We start from the raw sequence: 24,507 nt of genomic DNA, 5'->3' as shown, positions 1-24,507 counted from the left end.
TGGAGAACCATCACATCAAGATATGCAGGTATAGGATGCAATCTTCAAATGCAAACAGGAATTTCTGTATTTAGATAGCAATATTAAGTACCTGCTATTATTCGCATTATCCATTGCTGGAAAATTTCAAAAGAGGTAGTTTAAAAACAACCAACTAGAAATTCATTTTGAGACATCTCCTTAAAGGTTACTAGATAGCAAATGTTTGGATCTATCTATTTTCAACCAACGAAATTATCATGGTATTAGTATATGCATAGATTTTTGTAAAATGCAACATCTCAAATGCCATGATCTTTTTTCAACAATTTTAACATCCAGGTATAATAATGCAGCATGAAATCCTTTTCTTGCTTCTAAATTTAATAGATTTAATCACTGAATTTAAATGCTTGGAAATTGTTCTGCTTGCCGGTGTTTGAATGCCAAACACATCATCTACAGTTCTAAAATGAATGTTGCAGTTATATTTAGACAACTTAAAACACTGCCTTCTAAATTACCCTAGATAACCCATAGAAATGTCTAGAAGAACTGATAATAATGCATGACCAATGTCCATTATCATCAACTTTCCGTTAAGTGTAACTTGTACAAGGAGTAGGAGGTATTAGAGTCTTACTATTTAAAGTCTTTGTGCAACTTTCTAAGCAATGCAATGGACAACACACACAGTCCTCATTTTAAAGATAAAGACCTTGAAGCCAATAATCTCGTTTATCTTCAGTAGCAAAAGAAATTCAAGTTTTGTCAAGCTTTCACAGACATCAACTCATTTATTCTCTTTGATCAATTTGGTTTGAATTGACTTTTTTTTTTTTCCTTCCTACTTCTTGAGAACTTCAAAAAAATAAATAAATAAACTAAGTCATCTGATGTAGAGAGATTCCTTGACAGCCAATCAGGTACATAGTTTCTCCCCTCCAGCTCCTAAAAGAATCAGGGTTTTAGTTTTCCCTGGGACAGTGCACAGACATCAAATAAAGTGAGGTAGGGGAATGAGCAGTGTAACATACACAGAAAAGCTTATTTTGGAGGAAATGATATACAGTAAATTTTCAGCAAAATAATGAAGAATAAAAATAATGTTTACACTAAGTATTCAAAATTGGGGCTACACAAATTATACGATGTGGAGAAATCTGTGGTATTCACCTAGCAGAGTTTCCTCTATGTTAGGCTTTCTTGTACCACTTTCACAATTATTGCCATATTCAGGTACCTCTTCTATTATTTTTCAGTTTTGGCTTTTGCTCTATTTTCACTTAAAAATTTATTTTAAAAATAAAATTATTTTAAATTACAAATTAAAAAAAAAGTATCCCTTTTTCAACAGTAATAGTACATACAAAAACTAGATTTAAATTCTTGATCTGTGTAGTGCTTAAACTATCTCAATTTTCCATCAGTGGAGTGCACGCCACACTTGGAGACATTCCGCTCAAAGAAAAGGATTCGCATTGGTAAATGGAAATAAAATCACTGAAAACTTCATGGACAATATCACATATTAATTAGTTTTTAACATAAACTTTTTCTAGCTGTATCCATATGTGGCGTGGACAGTCACCTAGTGAATGATGTTTCAAGCAGGAAGTCCAGCGGTTCCTGACAGTACCTCCCTTAGCCTCTGGCAAATGCTGAAACTTCCCAGTTTGAATGTAAGTGCTTTTGCTCAGTGGTTTCAAACTTTCTAAAGCAGTCAACTTTCTCTCTCTCTCCTTTTTTTTTTTTTCAAATGAAGCAATGTTTTTAAAAAACAGTAAATTAATGAAAAATTAGAATTGTATTTGTACAAATACACTTTAGAGGTTCAAATTGGGAACACATGGAATATAATCAATCTATGAGAACAATGGAGTTATTTTGATGAAGGCAGTTGCCATGTCCGAGGCATCCTAATTTTCACTGATGTCTGCTATTTGTTTTTGTTGTGCGATACTGGGACTATCCTGAACCAGACAGGCAAGTCATTGTAAATGATACAAACTTTCTTACATCTCACTTGGCAGTCTTGCCTCATTCTGGGTTCATTACTGGAAAATGGTATAGCTGGACTTGTATCTTCAAAGCTAAAACCATTAGAATCTCTAAAAACTGCTCACATTACTCGAGAGGTCCTCACTGGTTTAAAAACAGAAAAAACATTTTTCACAGGTATCCTTTTAACAGTTTTTCAGCTTCATCAACACAAATTTACTTGCTGTCTGGTTCAGATATTAATTCAAGTTTCAATCAGTCTAATTTATCTTATTCTGCATACTTAGCTGAAACTTTGTTTCAATTTCACCCCTGCCTCCTTAGCAGCAGTTGTGAGAATGTTTATATCATAAATCTCTGACAAAAGTACACTTGATATATAAACTAGTACAAGCTTATCATTTTGGAGAACTAGCTAACTAACGCAATTTTTTTATGAGCAAAAACTTTTCTGAAAAATGATTTACATTTTTATTAAAAATATTAGTATTGTCACCTTGTTTTCACTTCCATTGATTGTTATGCACTGTTTATTACTTGTGTCGAACAGAAGTATCTGAGCTTGTGGACTTTTTAATTGCTTGTGAGTCACATATGCTGTGGTGGTAACATACCCATTTGTACAATGGGTACGTTTGTACCTCATCAAACATGCAAAGGTATATTTTAAATGACCATTGCAGAGGTACAGACTTTACAATGAATGCCACAGTTATTTGTTTATTTGTTTGTCTATTCAGCTGTGTATATGTGTACAAATGCATGTCTGTGGATATGCAGACCTAGGCTTTGATCCATCCGTCTATGGGTCAGTCCACCCATCAGCAAGAAGAAGAGGAAATGGAACAGGAGGAGGAAAAGAGGTTGTTTTCACCTGGGAACACAATTTAATGATTTGGGAATTGTCAATATGACAAAATGGTTTTATAGAATGCACGTTTGTGAGTTTTTATCATAGGTTTTTTTTTGGTTATTGCCCTAAAATATGGCAAAAATGAATACGATCGCAAGTTTTTTACAGAACCTCTGAAAAATTGTACTTGTAACTCGGCGGAACACAGTTTGAAAAATAATGGTTTAGCTGAAGGCTTTTCTTTCTTTTAAAATGCAAATAACTTTTACTCTAATCTGCAACCAGTCATTTATACACTAATGTGAATGAATTTAAGACATCTTTCTGAGGCTTAGATTTAATGCAGAAGAAGCAGCAAAGATGAACTCAGCACGTGAAAACACAGGGAAGACGGAACACAAAGGCTAAGGAGCAATGAAGACCTACTTGGCCTACTTTCATCGTTTTGCTTAAAGGCCATGCCGTCTGTATATGATTCATTCATGTGTACTTCCAAAAGAAGAAAAGCAAAACAAGCTACAACAAAATCCAAACCAAACAAAAAGACAAAGCCGCGAAGAAATGTCTATCGATTTAGATAAACGTATGAATACATTTTAGAATTGCTTCCAACTGTTTGAGAATATTTTGCTGGAACAATAATGTAATTAAATTAACTGCTTATAATTTTGATCAACTCGAATTAAATCAACTATCAATTTCCAACCAGTGAATTTATTCACCGATGAGACTATGATCTTATGCTGTGAGTGTCCTCAAGGACTGCAAGCAAATAAATTGTGCAGGAGTCCCAGATCATGTAGAGCAAAGAATAAAAGAGTATGTAATACTCCAAACATCATGATGTACCTTTGGTCTGACATTTTTTTCTCATTAAAATGAACTTGTAACTTTTTTCTTAATTTAAATACTTCTACTAAATAAAATAATTTTATTACAAGAATCTAGCCAGGTATGCTTCCCCCCTCTCCCTGCCACCAAAAGCTTTCTAAAGTTTATGGACAAGCATTCATTCTGATATAGTAAAAAAAAAAAAAATTAGTTTAAACTTCAAACTTTTTACAGAGGCATATCAGAAAAGCTGTTAGTTAAGATTTCAAGAAAGTGCATCTTAAAAAGAAGAAATTTACATTATTAGATTTTTTTCACTTATTTGCTTGTATATTTTCTAAGAGTGAAATCATTAATTTGATCTGGGCTAAAGAAACTTGTTGGGCCAGAATTATAGTTCCTATATTTCATTTCTAAAGTCAATACCTATAATCATTTTGTGTACGTGTGAAACTAAATCCAAACTTACAAGCATAGTCAGTTTAGAGAAGGAAGAAAAAGTTGAGCCAAATCAATTACAAACACACTTTGGTTATTACTCACACAATGACCTTCAAGAACTCTGATTTCTAATGTCTCTCCCCAGCTTTATACTGAGAAAAATGTATTCCTAAGTCACCAACCTGCAGGTTCTCACTTCTTTCTTTCCCAAGTTTATGGAAACCTAGTCCTAATATTTCCTTAGTACAAAGCAAGAAGGCAGAATAGGAAGAGACCTCTTCCCAGGGTTATAGGCACTCACAAGTCTATTCAGCACTTCTGGCTGATTTGCCTATGCTTTATTCCAAATGTGTATTCCTCAGAAAAGCACATAGAGGGGGATGAGTGAGTGGGACCAGCAGACAGCAGGTCTGCAGTAGCTCCACAGTGTACAGACACTTGTCCCGGTGGAGCACAGCCATGAGTTTTACAAACTTTAACAGCTCAGTGGGTGAATATAGCTGGCAGCTGAGCACTGAGAATCAATTCAGATCCATGTCTAGAATGTCTACATGCAAAGGACATGCCAAGTACAATCTGTAGTAACCAAACAGAAAAAAAAAGCCTAGAAATTATTATATATTTATATCATACATATAACAGTCTTTTTTAACCCTATGGACTGAGTTACTATGTAACACATATGAACTCATTAACTCCCTTGGGAGAGAAGCAGAGATTTTTAAGTGTGATCTTAGTATGGTCTTTGGACTAATTCTAAAGCTTAGAAATTTTTCATAAATTTTTTAAGAAATCAACTAAACTTACATTTAAGTATAAATGCAATATTAGTGTCAACAACTCCTAGAAATTAATAATTATACCCAATTCCCCTCATTTTAAAATTCATATTGCACAAACCTACTCATTTTTTCGACGCATTTCTCCTTCAAAAAACCATTTTCCTCCATGTTTTCATACATTCATCCTGAGTGTGAAACATTTTAAATTTGATATAAACTTTCTTTTATTAAATTATGCAACACCTCAGACTTTACCTCTTTGGGATTACTTATTCATTTAACGGGCATCAAAACCTACTGTTAGGGGCAGGTTGTAATAAACACGTCTTTCTAGTGGATACTTAATATGTTCTCCATCCATCTTTGACAACCTTATGGTCACCACATTCCATATAACAGAAGCCACTGCCTGCTGCTGAAACTTGAATCAGATGCCGCAAGACACCAAAACAAAGCTATTTCCTACCGCCATCAAGCCTAGCAGCCATTCTCAAGTTTTACTTATTTAAAGAAATATTATTTTTATTGGGCCCCCAAGGTGATAACCTCTTCATATTTTGTCTTTGCTACACTGAGCTGAGTTGATACGTTTTCTTGGCCATCTGAATGCCATCAATGGTATGAGGTTGATTCCGGAAGGTAAAAGAAGTATTATGGATACTGTTCATAAATTGAGGCATGAGCAATTACTAGAATACTACTAATTTGATATTTGTTTATAAAATCTATCAACAAGAATTAACTGTCACGTCCCAGTGTAAATTATATGACAATGGAGTTGAAAGCTGATCCGCAGCTAGTCTACCCTATTTTGTTAGTCCTTTGCCCTTTCTCTTCCAGGTCTTCTACCTGTTACTAAATTTCTGGAAAACTAGAAGCAGATAAGCAAAATTTACTGTGGAATATTTAAACATGCCATTATATATGGTACTTCGGACAATAGCTCAATGTAAGATGGCTTCAAAATCATAGGCTGACTGCAGAAAGTCAAGAATAAAAAATCTTGCAACATACCTCAGCATAGTCTAACCTAGGCCCTTGTTACAGCAAACTCAAACATCCTGACCAAGACAATCACATTCCAGAATTTAAGGTACAAGATAGCCTATATTATTTTCCCCTAAATACCCATATGTATTTTATTCCTTCTGGAAAGAGATATATCCAAAAACAGGAGAATAAAGGAGAAAAAAAATCCATGAAAATATAGCCAGTTTATACATGATTTTAGAATCTATTATAGTATAATAGAATCACACATGTATATCTGATATCATAAACAATACAACTGCATACATATACGGACTGTAGTGAAATAGAAAACTCTTTCATTTTGAAGTAGCCCTCAAAAGCCAAGCAGGAAGCAACTTAACAATGAAACGTTAGGAGACTTACCTTGACTTGCAAACTTCAACTCTTTGGCATCTGTGAGCGTGGTCCTCTTGTCAGATCCTTTTTTCTCCATTCGGCGGTGGCTTCGTCTTTTCTTAGACTCTCCCCAAAGATTGGACCCTCCGTGCATGCTCGGTATATTCAAAATAGCAATTCCCTCCAGAGAGATGTTTATTAAGTCAATCTGTACTCCATCGCACTGATCAGTAAAGTGAGAAAAACAGAAACAATAAGATATTTTAGCTTTCTTTCCTCGATTTCTTCTTTTGCATTTCCTTATCTTTTAGTAAGAATTTTTAATCTATAATCTTGCTCTTTCTAAATAAACCTTTTAAGAACACTTAAATGGTTACCCTAAATGTCAGTATAAAAGATAAAGCAGCCAATAACACTTATCAGGTATCATTAATAGTGTTTAAAAACGATCAAACTAAACCATCAGTGAGTGTATCTTTGTTTATAGTAAGAAAACCTTTGCAAGGGACATACTTATTAAGTGTCTGCATATATAACCAGCTGCAAATTTCTAGTGTGTTACAAGGAGGTTGATTCTGGGACGTCTGGTCAAACTTCAGGCAGCAATTTTAGTGACTGTCTCCTCTTTAGAACACACCATAAGGCACTACTGGGGGAAAATAAACAAAATTCATAATTCATGGTCTCATTTTTGCGGGCAGAGACAGAAATGGCTCAAGAGACTTTTGAAAAAAGAAAAAGTGCAAAATGGCAATTCAGAGAGATCTGAATTACACTGGAGTGGTGAAGGATTATTTCTTGGACTAGATTAAGTTCCAAGGACAGTGTTAAAGGCAATGAGAGGCACGCTGTCTACACGAGTGTGAAGGACCAGGACGACTGAGTGAAGGAAATACCAAGATTAGCAGCACTGAAAGGAAGATCTCCAACCCATCAGCACAGTACCTTATAGCTGCTTTAACAATAGATTGGAAAATAAAAACAATTAGCCAGGTTTTTTTGCTTGTCTGGTGACAAAATACCCTTTTGACTATGCTTTCCAGACAATTCTTTGCCATATTCAGTGGTCACTTTTTACTTTTTTGAATTTTCTATACTTCCACTGATGGACATGTACGGAAAGTGACACGGCCATACTGTATTTCTGTAATTATTATTTACTTATTCATTTGCTTTAAGTTTTCTAAAGCAGTAGTTATTATAAATATATCCCAGATAGTGTTCTCCCATTTTCAGTTCTAAGTCAAGATGAGTTATAAGTACCTGTGTTTTACAAACTTTGTTAGGGGTATGCACTTCATATATCAAAGTGTATCTGCAGTGGGACTGTTTTATTTGCCATGTCTTATTACAAAACAAAGAAACAGCAACAACAAAACCCCAGAACGCTGACACTGACTTCATCACACCCTTTCTCATGGCAACCAGGAGTTTTGAACCTAAAAGAGATAATGTGCCACGAAAATTATAAAAACAAAAAACAAACTAACAAAAATCCTCTCTTTTTTCACATTTTCCTCATTTGAATCTAGTACTGTATCTGGCTCACCAAAGTATAAAAAGTGAAATAAAGCAACCTATCTTGAGCCTACTTGGCACGGCTAGAAACAAATCCTAGAGACGGTGCCAAGTTTTCATTCAATTTCTTTCAACGAGGGTGAAACCAAGGTCTGGTTGATGCCTTTTTTTTCTCCCTTAGAAACAAGTAATTTTTTTCCCCTCCTTTTCATGTAGTAAATCAAGACGATTTCTTTTTACTAAAGAATTCTGCTCATGTGTATACTCACTTACTGCTATATATTCTAGATAAACAGATATTAATTTCATAATTAAAAGTAATCTTGTGTAAATACCCTGCAGGCCTCAATGAATCAAACACATACTGTGTGTCAGGCCTCCCACTGTCTTCAAGTGGAATGTACTGGCTGGATAATTAGATAGTACATATTTTTTAACCTTATTTGCATGCATATTATATCTTTTGCACACTGACAAGCAGCAGTAACAACAAAAGTCAGATTACCACAGGGAATTCCCACAAAGAAGTCTTCATTCCTTATAATTTGCAGCCTAAATTAAAATAATTTGATCTTTGACAAGGATGAAATGTCAAGCAGAAGGGGGTCCTCTACAAGCCACGGCCTGTGGCTTCTGAAATCTGCCTAATTTATGTCAGTCACTTCTTAATACATATTTAAGTATTACACGAAAAAGATGATAAATATGCAATCTGACACCTTTGGTATTTCCCTGCTGTTAATTTATAAAGGTCTGGCTTCCCCTAAACTGACTAAAATCATTTAAATAACAGAAGAATCGTGAAATAAGCTGGAGTTGGGTCCCAGCTTCCATTTTCACTCAATATTGAACACAGCAGGTAGTGCTCGAAGACAATTATTTGACTAGGCCTTCGAACCCCACTGTGACAAGTTACTTTCAGAATTAGTGCAGGAGTATTCCTTTGTTCATCTGCAGAAAAGGAGAGTACGTTGCAAATAGGCTTTTTTTTTTTTTAATTGAACTAGGGGAATCACATCTGACAACTGAAAAACATCAGTGGGTACTAGTATTCATGTTTTCACCCTTCACAGTCTTGTCACGTGTCGTTTTAAGGAAACAGTAAGTAGCGCTCTTGAAAGCGAAAAGAAAAGAAAAAAAAAATCCTTAAGAAATCCCAAAAAAGAAGGACTGACGAAGAACACGGAAGTTCCTATGAGTGCAGGACAACGTACTTACATAAATGCCCATTTATTAATGGTTTGTTTCCACTAGTTCCTGACCCCAGGCTCCCTTCCTCTGTTTGCTTTAACGTTATGTTCATTAGTCTGGAAATCTCCAGCGCTGGGTCTGATGAAGACCAGGAATCGTAGCACACCGGCTGAGCGCGTGGAAATAAAAGCTGAGGTGAAGGCGATGAAGTGTAAACAAGTCATAAGACTGCGTCAGATAATATTTTCATCCACCTTGAAGATTTATGATTTTTAAAAAGGTAGCTACAGAGGAAAATATATAAAAAAGCTTAAAAGCTAACAGCCTCGGTTAGTCAATAAATCCTGAACATTTTTTACTATGTTGAAAAGACGTCGTTAACATACAGCGCGAGGGGGGCTGTTTGCAGAGTGTGGGGCTTGAGGCCACTGTCCACTCTTAGTTTGAAATGAAAGATCTTATTCCAGAGACAAATCCCTCTAAAAGGAAAGAAGATGGTTTAAAATTTTCTTCCAATGTATTTTAACCACAGTTTACAAATATACCCTGCACAATTTCATACAGAAGTGTTATAATGAAAAAGAACATGAAAAGGAATATGTATATATATATATATGCATGTATAACTGAATCACTGTGCTGTATACCAGAAACTAGCACAACATTGTAAACCGGTACACTTCAATTAAAAAAAAAAGGGATCAGAAGTATTAAAGACAAGCTTTTATATATGAATTTAGTGTTTCAGATTCAGTTAATATGTTATTTGATAGGAATATTCAAAATGGTATTTTGAAGAACTTTGGAGAGCCATAACTGTGAATAATAAACCTGATGAGATATGATTAATGAGAAACCGTAAATATTTTTCCCTAGTGAGTCTAATTCGATGCCCAAGTCATAAAAATGATTCATAATTTTACTTAATGAAATATATAAACATTGTGTTGTTCATTGTTTAAAATGGCATGGAGTAAAATGACTTATCTAAACCTGCTGTTAGAAGAGTTTCTACAAATTCATATGTAACTCATAAGGCAAAATCATTTATGTTTGCAGAAAACTGCAGCAGCAACCCTACAAATTAAAATAGACACACATAAAAAATTGAATATACTAGACACATATACATGTAAATGCCTTAATGTTATCTCTTGTGATGTTTAAGGCCACAGTATTCTGCATTTCTCCAGTGATTAAGCTCCATGTTTTTTCAAACGCATTTTATAACTTTTATCTACAAAACACAGTGTGACATAGGGGCTCAGAATATGCCTTTCAGATAATTTTAGTGTTAGCTGGCAGTCCAGCGATGGTGACAGAAGTGCTGATTGCAGATAATCCCAAGATATTTTCCAGAGTGGAAGGGGAGATATAGCAGGTAAAGGAGAGGAAGATAGAAGCAAATATGGAAAACAGAAAAATTTGAGACTGGTACCATGGATGTACACACACAGTTGCTGAATGTGTTGATAATAATATTATTATTATTACTGGTTCAAGATATCAAGCTTTAGGCCAAAGTGTTGGCAGAAAACCACTTTAATTTTTCCTGGTTCCCTTTTAATTTCTGGGAAAGCCAGAAATTATTGCTAGAATATTAAAATTCTTACCAAAAGTTATCTCATTAAAAATAACTTCTGCTAAATACAGAAGAGAATTTTTCCCTTTGGTCACCTTTTACCTATCTCATTTATTCCTAACTCTCTTCAGTAAGGGAAAGTACAATGTATTATTCTTAATGAAATGATAACACCACCTGATCCCACTACATTTCTTGTTCTTTCATGGAATAAGAAGTTATTCTTTGTTTTGGACTTGATGAGTCCAATTTTTGTTTCCTATGATCATCTTTGTTGAGGTCCACAACTGTAACATCGCCCTTCATCTTTGCTTCTGGAATTTCATTGCAAAAAAACTAAAACAAAACAAAACAAAATCACCTGGGGTGCTTTAGAAGAGAGGGTAAGATCTTCTGAGTGTTCTTATTACACACACACACACACACACACACACACACAAACACACACACACACACACATCAAGAGGATAGGAAGATACTTTTGGAGGTAATGAAATGCTTATGGCTTTGATTATGATGGTAGTCTCATGGATATGTTCTTTTCTCCAAAGTCATCAAGTTGTGCGCATTAAATATGTACAACTTTTTGTAGGTCAACTATGACTCAACAAAGGCAATAAAATTTAGAAAAGAATGTCCAGTCCCAAGTTCCATTTCCTCCACTCCATGATCGGGTTTTGGTAGGGCTAAGACTGAGCTAAGGTTCTCTAAATGCATGCTGAAGGACCACGCAGGAAGATTTTGACAAGAGGTGGGGCAAAGACAAAGCTGCAAAAATCTGCCCCACTGACTTTAGTAACTGTGCTTTCCAGGGTACTGCACAATCAGAATCTTACCTTTCAAATCCTGCTAATTTATTTAGTGTCCCTGACACTCTTCTTGCAATTTGTCAATACTTGAGCTCATTCAGATTTTATAGAAACAATCATTAAGACAAAGGTCAGTATGTGAAGACGGAAATTCTTGGCCTTAAAATTCACCATCCTTCTAAGTCTTACCAAGAACCAAAAGACTTAAACACTTTGGAGAATGGGCCATTTTATTCTCTCATGAACTTTGCCTGGTACATGGAACAAATTAAAAATTCATGAATTTTATAGACTTCAACTCCAGATGCTGACCTGAGATTCTCAGGGACATATCCAGGCCCCAGATAGTTTAATACAAACTTTGCTTTTAATACATTATCTTGTAATTTTAAAGCTTTTCATTGGATTTTTTATTTATCTTTTGTTTTGAAGTTAGAGGATAACTGAACTTCTTAAAGTTACAAATTTCCCCTTTGTTCTTTCTTTCTATCTATATATCTATCTGTCTATTTACCCATCCACCCACCCACCCATCCATCCATCCATCCATCCAACTTATTTGTTCCTTTAGATTTAAATATTTTGGCAGCAAGCAGCACAATTCTCATTTCTTTTTTAATTATGGAAGAAAATGTTCATCTGCTTATCTCTGCAGGGGAGACATAACAATCTCTCTAAATCATGGGATTTTGAGGAAGATTAAATCAGGTAACTTATATACATTGTTTAGTACCAAGCATAAGGTATTTTTAACAATAATCTTAGCTATTATTATCATCAACTATTGCCCCTTGATATTAATATTATTCCAAATATTCACTCTTTTGGGAAAAAAATCTTCCTAAATGAAAGAGAGATGTGAATTAAAGGGTCACACAGCAAATGGTCTGTTTTGAAGAAGCTGTCAATAAAATATATATCCATTACTTGAGGTACTCTTGTACTGAAGTGGTCTTATTCTCTGTTTTATATTTTCAAACCATAGTTGGTATCATTTTAGGCCAAACAGGAAGCAACAGCAACAGAATCAAATTTCCAAATTGCTGTTTTTGTTATATTTAATTATGAAGTAACCTTGAGGGTAGAAAGGCGTATTCTGCTCATATGATAGACTGGATTCATTAAAAAGTAAATAGAGAAGCAGATTTTACATTACCATCCATACACACACACACACACACACCTCGTTTCAAAATTAAGATAAACACGTAAAATTTCAAGATACGCAACAACAGAATGGGGAGTGCACAGCACTACCTCTGATTTACAAATGCTCCTACAGTGGTGCCAAGAAGAAGGCAGTAAATGCAGACCTGAGAAGCTCAGACTTCGGGAGGATGTGGAACCACAACCCTAGAGTCTTTCCCTAAGATGTAAAGTCCCACGGAACAAAATCATGGAATTTTATCACTTGTAATGTTAAAATCAATGTTATCCATTATCTATTTTCATCAAATGTCTTTTGCTTCATGATACAAACTTTTCCTTGAACATTTTCCACTTTGTGACATATATAATATTATACTACAGATCCATGTTTTTTGGTTTGTTCCTTTTCTCTTTTTTTGTAAGTTAAGACTTAATTGTTGAGAGTAGTTTAAGGCTCATGGCACAATTGAGGGGAAGGTACAGAGACTTCCTATAAATGCCCTGTCCTCACACATGCACAGCCTCCCCTATTATCAACATCCACACCAGAGAGATACATGTGTTACAGCTGATGAACCTACATTAACACATCATAATAACCCAGAGTCCACAGCTTCCATCAGGGTTCACTCTTGGTGTACATTCTCTGGTTTTCAACAACTGTATAATGACTTGAAGTTACCATCATTGCATCACACAGTATTTTCATTACCTTCAAAATTCACCTGTTCTTCCCTCTCTCTTCCTTAATCCTTCGCAACCTCTGATCTTTTTACTGTCTTCATAGTTTTACCTTTTCCAGAACATCATATGTTGGCATCATACAGTATGTAGTCTTTTCAGATTGGCTTCTTTCACTTGGGAGAATGCATTTAAGGTTCCTCTGTGTCCTTTCACAGCTTGGTAGCTCACTTCTTTTCAGCATTGAATAAATACTACTCCATTGTCTGGATGTACCACAACTTATTTATCCATTCACTCACTGAAAGACCTCTTCTTTGCCTTCAAGTTTTGGCAATCATTAAATATGCTGTAATAAATATCCATGTGCATGTTTTTGTCTTGATAGAAGTTTTCAACTTCTTTGGGTAAGTACCAAGGAGTATGACTGTTTGATTATACAGCAAGAGTACGCTTAACTTTGCAAGAAACTTCCAAACTGTCTTCCAAAGTGGCTGTACCATTTTGCAGTCCCACCAGCAACGGATCACAGTTCCTGTTGCTCCACATTTTCACCAGCTTCTGCTGTTTTCAACATCCTAACAGGTGAGCAGTGGTATTTCACTCTTGTTCTAATTTGCACTTGATGAAATATGATGTAGAGCATCACTTCATCTGCTTACTTGCTATCTGTATATCTTCTTGGGTGAAGTACCTATTCAAGTTTTTGGCCCAGTTTTCAATAGAGTTGCTTATTTTCTTATTGTTGAGTTTTAAGAGTTCTTTGTATATTTTGGATACACAAAGTCCTTTATTACATATGTGTTTTGTAAATATTCTCTCTTAATGTATGGCTTGTTTTCTTATTCTTATGACACTGCCATTCAAAGAGAATTTTTTACTTTCAGTGAAGTCCATCTTACCAATTATTTCTTTCACAAATTGCGCCTTTGGCGTTTTATCTAAAAAGGTATCACCATACCCAAGGCCATCTAGGTTCTCTCCTATGTTATCTTCCAGAAGTTTTATAGTTTTGCATTTTACATTTAGGTCCGTGATCCACATCCTCCTTAACCAAAGAACAGTTGACTGTATTTAGAGAAATCTATTTCTGGGCTCCATTGATTTGTCTATTCTTTCACCAACACCACATTGTCTTGAATACTATAGCTGTAAAGCAAGTCTTGAAGTTGAGTAGTATCAATCTTCCAACTTTGTTCTTATCCTTCAATTTTGTGTTGGCTATTCTGGGTCTTTTGACTTTTCACATAAACTTCAGAAGAAGTCTGTTAATAGTCACAAAATAATCTGCTGGAATTTTGATCAGGATTGTATAATAAATGTTTAGCTCAAGTTCAGAAGAACTAACATCATGACAATTTTTTTGTATTTTTTTTATTGACGTATAATCAGCTTACAATGTGTCGATTTCTGGTGTACAGCATAATGTTTCAGTCATACATATTCATTTTCATATTATATTTCACCATAAATTACTATAAGATATTGAATATAGTTCCATGGGCTATACAATATGAACTTATTGTTTATCTCTTTTATATATAGCGGTTAGTATCTGTAGATCTTGAACTCCCAATTTAGTCCTTCGTACCCCCTTCCCCATCTGGTAACCATAAGTTTGTTTTCTCTGTCTGTGAGTCTGTCTGTTTTGTAAGTAAGTTCACTTGTGTCTTTTTCTAGATTCCACATATAAGTGATATCATATGGTATTTCCTTTCTCTTTCTGGCTTACTTCTTTTAGTATGATGATCTCCAGGTTCATCCATGTAGCAGCAAATGGCATTATTTTATTCTTTTTTATGGCTGAGTAGTATTCCATTATATAAATATACCACAACTTCTTTATACAATCATCTGTCGATGAACATTTAGGTTGTTTTCATGTCTTGGCTGTTATAAATAGTGCTGCTATGAACATTGGGATGCACTTCATCTTTTTGAATTAACAGTTGCAAATCAGATGCATTTCTCTACAATAACAGTGAAATATCAGAAAGGGAAAGTAAAGAAACATTCCCTTTGAAAATTGTATCCAAAAGATAAATATGGCAATATTGAGTTTACCTATCCATGAACAAGAAATCTCTCTCTTAGATGATTTTTTTCAATCTATGTTCAGTGGTTGGATAAGGTAAGGAGAGGTCCAAGAGGCTTCAGTATATCTACCCTACATTCAATCAGAAGTCATATTTCAATTTTTTTTCATTTTTGCTTTCTGCTTCAGATTTTCTTTGAGCATAAGTTTCTGAAAATGCTCAAAAGCCACTATACTGTGAATTTTTTAATAAAAAGTTTTGAAGATAAAGGAAGATTTTAGATGATTTTTTTATAAATATATATGCACATATAACTATATAACTATATATATGTGTGTGTACATACACACAAATTTATATATATATATAACATGCACCCATATTCATCATCACAAATAGCAGTCAAGAAAGTCCATCTTGAGCCCAAATCCTTCACCTTTTGTAATTATATTCCTTTTCAAGGTTATGATCCGATTCAGTCATAAGGGGCTTTTTCCTTTCCACAACAATCAATTCTACCCCTAACACTTCAATTTATTCACCAACCATGATGTGAAAAAAGTCCAAAAAGATTATATTCTGAAATGGTACCACTTTTCAGGTTATTACCACTAATAGTAAATTTAAAAGTCAGGATAATGATGAACCTAGCCAGGCCAATATTATGCTTCATGGTCCAAAACTACTTCTGTTTACCGAACTTATTACCTGAATATATGTGACTAATGATTTAGGTCTCAGTAGACAAGCTATGTATTTGTTTTTAAAATGAAAAGTGTGAAGGTCAATATTTCTCAATTCATATCATCTAGTCATCAGGTGTTCTTGTCTCATAATTCTGCTCCTTTGATTTGTCTTTATCACCTATCAAAATGTAACTTCGCCTTTTTCTTTCATCCCCTTTCTCTCAATAAAACTAAGACATTTTCTATTAAAACTTGCCCTACAAATTTTTAGTCCTACAACGTCTACATTTTTTTGGTAGACCTATTTGCTCCAAATCTTCTTAAAGTGTATCTTTTTTTGCTATCTTTGCTCTCTTTCTTGGCTTTTCCACTTCCTATGAATATAATGGGGAAATGGCAACCCCAGGAACGGAGAAAAGCTAGTTAATGAATGGGAATGGGAGTGGAAAAGTATATTTTTTAACCTTTATTCATGAAAGTGAGTACAATTTTAGTGAACTCTGTTTTAAAGGTTATAAGATATTGAGACCTGAAAATAATAAGTTTTTTTTTAATGTTTTGTAACTTTTTTCTTCCCTTCAGTTACTTTCTTTTATCTTACATTTTTCTGTCCACACTATGCTCATTAACTTCTCCACTGATTTCTAAAGTTGTGTCCACCTTTCATTCTTTTATACTGTATTAAGACAACTCATACTCAAACTCAACTTTATGCTACTAGTTCAGATAGTGCTAGATTCTCAATGAGAGACAAAAGTGACATTTTCAAATCTTGGATAAAGTCATGTGAATTGTTCAACATATACCTCCTTCCATGGCCTATTGCAAACATATTCAAAGTCAAATTCAAGCCATTTCAGAGTATTATAAAGATAATTCATTTTTCTTACTTCTATTTCTACAGATTCATGTAGCTTCTTGCAGGTGGCTGAGAAAGTTTCAGATGTGCCAAACTCAAAATACCAAAATTTGTTCTTCATTCTGAAAAAAGGAAAGGAAGACACATCTTAGGCAATTATCAATAACAGAAGGGATTTTTTAAAATGGGGGAGGCCTGTCTTGTACTGTCAGTGATAGAAAAGGTTGGAGGACATGTACCATCCATTATGTAATAGATGGTCACATAATTCTCAAAGCTTAAGTGTTGGTGTCAAATTATATGATTATCCTGGAGGGATTACAGGAATGTGCTGATTTGACAGATTCAAGTACATTTCTGGCTTTTCTATAATATTGGTCATCCAGATTTTAAAATATAGTTTTAGTGCTTATGATTCCTAGCTTGTTCTTAGATGACTTGATTTTAGACCAGCCACTCTGTAGTCATAAAGAGAGAAGGGAAAAAAAAAAAAAGTTTGGGTTGTCCATGAGAAAAAAGAGACCAAATATAAACATGCTCAATTTTTCTAGATGGCTATGTAGTCATTAGAAACTGGCATAGTTGGATAGCATATTAAAAAGTAAAAGAACAGTGGTTATACACAAAATAAAATTTAGTAACTTTTGGATAACTATTAATTACTTTTTAAAGATACTGTCCTCTTTTATATGAACCATAGTGGGAAATTATGATACAGCATAAAAGAAATAAAGAATAACAGTATTTGATCATTGTAACAAGTATTGCAAAGAAAATATAGTTTAAACTATTTCAGTATCTAATCTGGAAATAAGATGTTTAAAATTTATTTTCTCCTACAGTCCAATGGCCATATTGTTTCCTTGTGCCAGGTAGTTAAATTAATGATCAGTTAATGTAATTTTACAAAGGTTGACTAGATTTTTATATTACCTAGCATTGGATTTAAAATTTCATTCTCATGAGAAACTGCAGTTTTTAATTATATATAGTCTAACGGGTATCATGCCCTCAATTAGAAGAAAATATAGGTAAAATGAGATACATGTTTTCATACATAAATGCAAAACAGAAATTTTTGTAATGATATTCAAATATCTCACCAAGTTATTTTTTCACTTGTAAACATTGATATGTACTTTTCACATTAAAATATAAAATACTTCAACATTAAAAAGATATTTGGCAAGGACCTTACTACTTAATTCAACCCTAATTTGTTATGGAACACTACATGGAACCTAACCCAGTACTTCTCTGCTGTACAGAGTTCTCTGACATGAAATCGCAAACTACAAAAGTAATCTTCTCTATCTAGACATATTCAGTAATATTTAGTCTCATGCAAGGTTTTATTTGCTTACAGAATTTTCATCAGCCCTTCTTACATCAATCACCATATCCAGTCCAATAATCTGAAGACCAATATAAGTTTCATAGGACTCTAGCACCATGAATCATTATTCTTTTCTAGAGAATATCTTCCTTGGATTCTAGCCTGATATAAAATATATCAGTAGATAAAAATAGATGATAGCTAGTTAGACGGAACAATGGCAAACATTTAACACCAAGATCTGTGGGCCTGAGTCAAAATGTTAGTTTATATTAAATTACAATCTACTTTACAAAAGAGAGATACTTTTACAAATTTATACATTGACTGAATTATGCAAAACTAAAAATATTTTCCTTTGATTCATTATTCTAATGAAAAACATATCACTCAACAAATTGAGAGGAAAATGTTCTGTATGATGTGGTCTCAAGACACCTTAGAATAATAATTAGTGGATGTTTTATGGCTGGAATTGTCTTTCTACGTTCAAGTTTTCTAATAACAGTTTTCTGTTGGCCTTTTATCCAGACCTTCCTGGATTCATTTATTCATTCATTCATTCATTCATTCATTCAACAAATATTCAGTGAGAACACTCACTTTCATATGCTACCATGTTTAGTTCTCAAGATACAAATATGAACATGATTATCTTTATCTCTAAGGAGCTCAGAATGTTTAAGATTATGGACATATACAACAATTACAAAGTTAATTTTCTAAACTAAATATGAGCAAACTATTGTGAAAAAGCACTTCAGTGAATCACCTACTCTTACTTGGGGGGTCCAGAAGCTTTAGAAAGGAGGGGACATTCTAATGGATAAGCAGAAGGCAAACAAGAAGATGAGACAGATTCTGGGCATTTTAGGAGTGTAGTGTGACTTCAGAGACTGCTAAGTATGGACTAGCAAGGGTCTTTTTCAGAATGTGCATGTCAAGTTAAAGGGTCTGGATTTAGTATTACAGATTTATAGGATGCTGACAGAAGTTTGTTAGCAGTGGAGCCACGTGGCCAGCTTCGTTATATGGATAAATAAATGGTATAAACGAGTAAGTGGGCTAGGATGTTGAAATGTTGGTGTTGTGGACAGAAATGTGGCTACTGGAATAGTACAAATGAAATAAAATCGAAGGCCTAAACCAAGTGGCAAGGAAATGGAAATGAGAGGCTCAATTCAAGAGACATAAATGAGGAAGATTCAATAGGAACTGGTGGTATTAGATTATACAGATTTCTGCCACATATAAGTTATCTCTAGAGACATATGTGGCAATATTCAAGCATTACTCCAGCAAAAGAAGGGCTATGGATTTATATTTTGACAAGTTCTGTGATGCCATGTATATTGTATTGCAGTCTGAAAATTAAACTTTATATATATATACACACACATAAATAATATATGGCTTCTGATTGCATGTCAATGGTTACTCCTTCCGGTTCTGTCCATCAAAGTTCTTCATAGCTTAATCAATATGAGGAGTTTGCACCAGCTAACCAAGACATACTCACTTTAGCAAACACATCACAAGAAACAGAAATTCTGAGAATTTACATTCACTCTTTATTCACCATATTAGTTAGCATTACTGCTCATGTGCTAAAGCTGCTTTAAATTCTCCATTATTACAACCATTTTATGTTTCACTTAGATAAATATATGGAGGTAATAAAAAGCACATAGAATCAGATTCCACATGACAAATTAAAAGCTGTTAAATTTTATTTTTTTTCAACCAAACTGATCTTTAGGTTGTAGAAATGCAAAAAAGCACATTTACACATGTATGCTATTTATTTTTATGGCTCACATTAGAAAATGATCCAAATAATTCAAACTCAAATTTGTCAGAGAAAACATATAGCTTTGAATTTTAAGAACAAGGTGACTGGACATTTAACCCATTGTGAAATGTTCACACCAAAGCCAAATTTATTGTGTTCTAAGCCAGGTTTTGTGATTACAGGTATGATGACAAATGTTCTACAAAAAAAGAGTTATTCATACCATTATCATTTTAAGTCATTAATATATTAAACCTGATTTCAATGAATTTAATTGTAAGGCTACAGGTTTCAGTTTAACATTTAAGGTGCTTGGCCAACAGATGTTCAGGTAAAAATGAAATTAGTTCCCATTTACCAGGCATTTTCTTACTACCAGTAATTTTGCTTCTTTTACATGTCCTCAGGAAACTGTGAACTATCAGAGACTTTGCTCAAGCAAAAAAGTCATTCTTGTCATTATGAAATTTAGTTAATATTCAGTTCTACAAGTTCTGAACTTTCAAATAGGCATTTTACACTCGAGCAATATATTTTCCTTTGAACTTTTCTTCCTGGTTTACATAGTTCCTTTTGTTTCTTGCTTGTTTTTTGTTTTACTTTTGCCTGCTAAATAATGTTAATGCAGCAAACATAAAACAAAACAAACAAAACATGAATTGCTGGTGCATTTCCCAGAAAGAATACCAAAGAACCTAATTAGATATGGAGCTCATTTCCAACAAAGATGTGAGATAAAATGGGTGAAACTGCTTCAATTACCTTACTATAGAAAACTCAAAAAGTTATAAACATACAGAAAATTTTAATTCAGTGAAATTACTCTTAAATTAAAGGTCAATCTTAATTCTCAAAGTATGCTTCTTTTAGTATCTTTATGTATTTAGTGGTGACATAAGAGCCATAAGAAGACCATTTAAATATATATAAATAAACATATATATGTATAACTGAAGTCCTCTATTAGACATTTGAATCCCTTTTTAAGCATCCTTAACTAAGCGATTCTATCTATACTGTAGGAATAATATGCTCATTATTATATATATATTATATAAGAAAATAAAACCCTTTGATCTTTGTTTTTTGAATGAAAGCAAAATCATAATGCCCTAAGTAGTTAAAATGAACTTACAATGAGTATTTTTTACTTATTAAAGATGTTTCACAAATCTCATATTTTATATTAGCTTGCTTTCACTTCTGTCTTGTATGAAAGCATTGAAATAGTCATTTCCAAATCAGTTCTTAAAATTATTTTCTCACAGAGAACTATGTTTCTAACAATTCAGTGACTTTATTTTAATAAAAAAAAAAAATCAGTCTCACAATTCGATGGACTACCCTGGAAACACAGAAGGAATTTTGAACTTGGGTAACAATGCTGGTGATGAGAGACACAGCATTCTTGACCTACTGCTATAGGATAAGTGTTTAAAGTGGTACAGTTACATCACAGAATCAATTCAGTTCTATTTTTCATTGCCAAAAGACATTACAGCAAGCAATGGTTACAGGGTTACTCATTTATTCCTAAACGTAGTGAGGTATTACTCTTAAAAATACCCACAATCAAATGGAAAGGCCTTGGTGAAACATGGTTTCACCAGTGGACAAGCAGTCCCTGAAAGCTTCATTCAGCTCAAGCAAAAGGAAGGAGAAGCATTCAGCAGGATAGCTGTGGAAAACAGAAAGCTGGCAGGGCAGCGGGGTTGACTGCAACAACCACAGGTTAGCAGGGGGTAAAGACAGGGGACACTTGCAGTTTATGTTGTCTGTCAATTCTTGAAGTCTCCTGTAAACTAAATGTCATCTAAATTGGCTACTTACTAAGAATCAAGTCCAAACCCAACTTGAATGAAATGAGGACTTTATTTTTTTTCTTTTGATTGGCAACTGTTAATTCACTAATAAATACTTATGAAAAAGATTGTTCAACATTTGAGATATTGGGATAAATGAGACCTTTTACCACAATTTATAAAAATCATAGTATCAAACACTGAAGTATATAGTTTTTTATTTGCTTACAGCAACTTAAAACCATAATTTTATGACAATAACTATCCATATGAAGATGCTAGTGGCATAAATAATTATATTCCATATGATTATATTTTATAAAAAGAATTACATCTTATTGAAACTCTCAAGCCCATTTTTTAAAAAATAGGAATGTACACTCTCTCATAGCAACAGAATAATGTTGATGATCTTTTTTCATAAGGAAGAAACATGACTGTAATGACTACAGTGGGGACATTTTATATTCACACCAAAGAGAGCAAATATATTTCATGTTTGCAAACAACAGGTAAAGATACAATATTTTTTAAATGACACATAAAAATGCTTGTATCTAATGCTCATTCAGAAGATACGCTTGTTAAGTTCCCAGGAGACAATGAACAAGCTACAGAAGCTTCAGACAGAATCATAAAATATTCCATCTTGGTATGTAAAAAAGATGGATATTCTAAAAATACAATTTTTAATCTGAATTACTTTTACAAGCGTAAAGAAAGTTTCCCATATGTAAGTATATGAAAAGGATGCTCTCAAATATCAAATACTTTAGTATGTTTTTTTTTCAATTCTCTTTAAAAAAGAAAAAAGAAAAAAATACGTGGTTATGCAAGAGTGTTTCTGTGTATAAGAATTTTCTCTCAATAGTAATCAATTATTTCTTCTCTAAATAATATTTTTCTCTGCCTTTTATGGCACATTAGAAATAATTACAAGAGTTAGAATGGAAAAGTATGAAAGTATAAAAGCAGTAGTAATGCCACACTGCAGTCTATTTTAAAGACGTACATATACATAGTGAGTCCCCAAAGAGCAATAAGTTCATAATTATACGAAATGTAAAGCTAAACCTACAATATGTTTATACGAAGTCCAAACATGTTTAGAACTACATGTATTTCAATAACTGTTCCTCTACTATTAAAATAAATATTTCATAATCATAAAAAATTTCTTTAAGAACATTGTTAAGGAGATTAAATGAAATTTGTGGTAGCAGTAATTGCTATTGTGATTGAGCATGGCTTTGTCACAGGTGAACCCAATGAGGTTGAGAAGTCACTCACCCAACATCACCTGCAAAGCAGCAAAATCTAACTCAGGAAATTCTAGCATTTTCACCATACTATCTCTCATTAAACATAATAATGAATGCAGCATCACCTTAAACCTTTCTCTATGCCGTAAGTGGAATGTTAGAGGTCAGATGGGTCACCAACATTAAATGGCTCTTATGTTCAAATTTCTATTTTAAAAGTATTTTTAATTCCCCTCTCCTGAAATAAGCCAACTAAATGACAATGTAAGCTAGAGCTGACCACTGGGACCTGAAAGAAATATATTGTGGGCTTCTAGGTAAGATTGCCCATTCTGAAACAGAGACATGAACAATGTGAAAGCTCAGCCTATTTTCTTCCCCGTTTTTGCATGTTGTCAAGGAAGGATATTATAATTGGAAGTGAAGCAATCATGAAGGGAAAGGTAAGGGAAACCCAGAGATGCTGACCCAGATTCCTGAAGAGAGCTGAACTTTCTAATTAGTCAATTCTGAAAACAGTTCCTTTCTGGATTTTTACTCATGTGAGATTTACAAATAGACTCCTATGATTTATTTTGTGTATTCTGTTACTTGCAGCCTAAAGTACATTGACAACACAGTCCATTATGTTTTAAAAGAGAAATTTCACATACATTCTTGGAAAATCTAAATGAGCTGGTATATTTGTTACACAACACTATTTTGCTACATGTGAAATCGGTGGCAACTGAAATAAAGGACTTAAGGTGGAGAATTTCTGTTCAGCATGGTTCCCTGTGCTAATTTTGTGACTAGATACACAAATATCACTGAATATGCTTTCCTCATCTGACATGCCATCCCCCTAAACTTCCTAAGAGTGACTTCCATGTTTAAATACTTGAAATAATCTTGGGAGAAAACTCGTAAAACATCCCTTTCTGAAATGTCCCCAGTGTGCAACTGATGCTTTTATCATAGTCAATGAAATCTGTATAGACAAGTAAGCAGCTACTAAGTTCATACTTCTGACCTTCCCCTGTCCCATACCCAATAACTTAGAAATAGAGTCAGTGGGTAATACCTGAACTCATAAAATATACCATGATGTCTCAAAGTATGTGCAGAAATATTTAAGGCATAGTATTTCTCACTAATAGAAATTGAAACTCGTACAGCCTAGACAAAATTGATGTGAGAATCTAAGTTTGTATGCCTCAATATAAAATAAAGCACTTCTTTATTTAAATGGATTATTGTATTCATAAATAGAAAATATCCACAACCCAATAATTCCCTTCAATATGTCTAAAAACAAAGAGGAAGGCACTGCAAATGCAGGAATTAGCATGTCTCCATGCCTAACTAAGTATCAGAGGAAACCAGAATGTTCTCCTCTCTAGTGGGAAAAAATTCATTTGTACAACATTCTGAGCACCTACTCTGGACATCTTACTGTGGTCAGCAATGGAACTGCATTTGTACAAAGGATAGAAGAAATCTCTGCTTGTACCACACCTAACTGTTAGTCAAGAAAAAATAAATGAAATGATTTAATATTAATTCTGAT

At 33.8% G+C, this 24,507-nt stretch overlaps 1 protein-coding gene across 1 annotated transcript in view; it reads right to left on the bottom strand.

The window, feature by feature from the left end:
- The window catches only part of DGKB (diacylglycerol kinase beta), a 586,586-nt gene that overhangs the window by 142,704 nt on the left and 419,375 nt on the right, over positions 1-24,507 (bottom strand). The window contains exons 22-23 of the mRNA XM_072964909.1: positions 16,798-16,888; positions 6,283-6,478 (exon numbers count right to left, since the gene is read on the bottom strand). Of these exons, the coding sequence (XP_072821010.1) occupies positions 6,283-6,478; positions 16,798-16,888 (287 nt within the window). The remainder of the gene's footprint in view (positions 1-6,282; positions 6,479-16,797; positions 16,889-24,507) is intronic.

Source organism: Vicugna pacos, chromosome 7 (assembly GCF_048564905.1).
Source record: "Vicugna pacos chromosome 7, VicPac4, whole genome shotgun sequence".
Classification (NCBI taxonomy): Eukaryota; Metazoa; Chordata; class Mammalia; order Artiodactyla; family Camelidae; genus Vicugna; species Vicugna pacos.
This window is presented reverse-complemented; position numbering and strand designations above follow the sequence as displayed.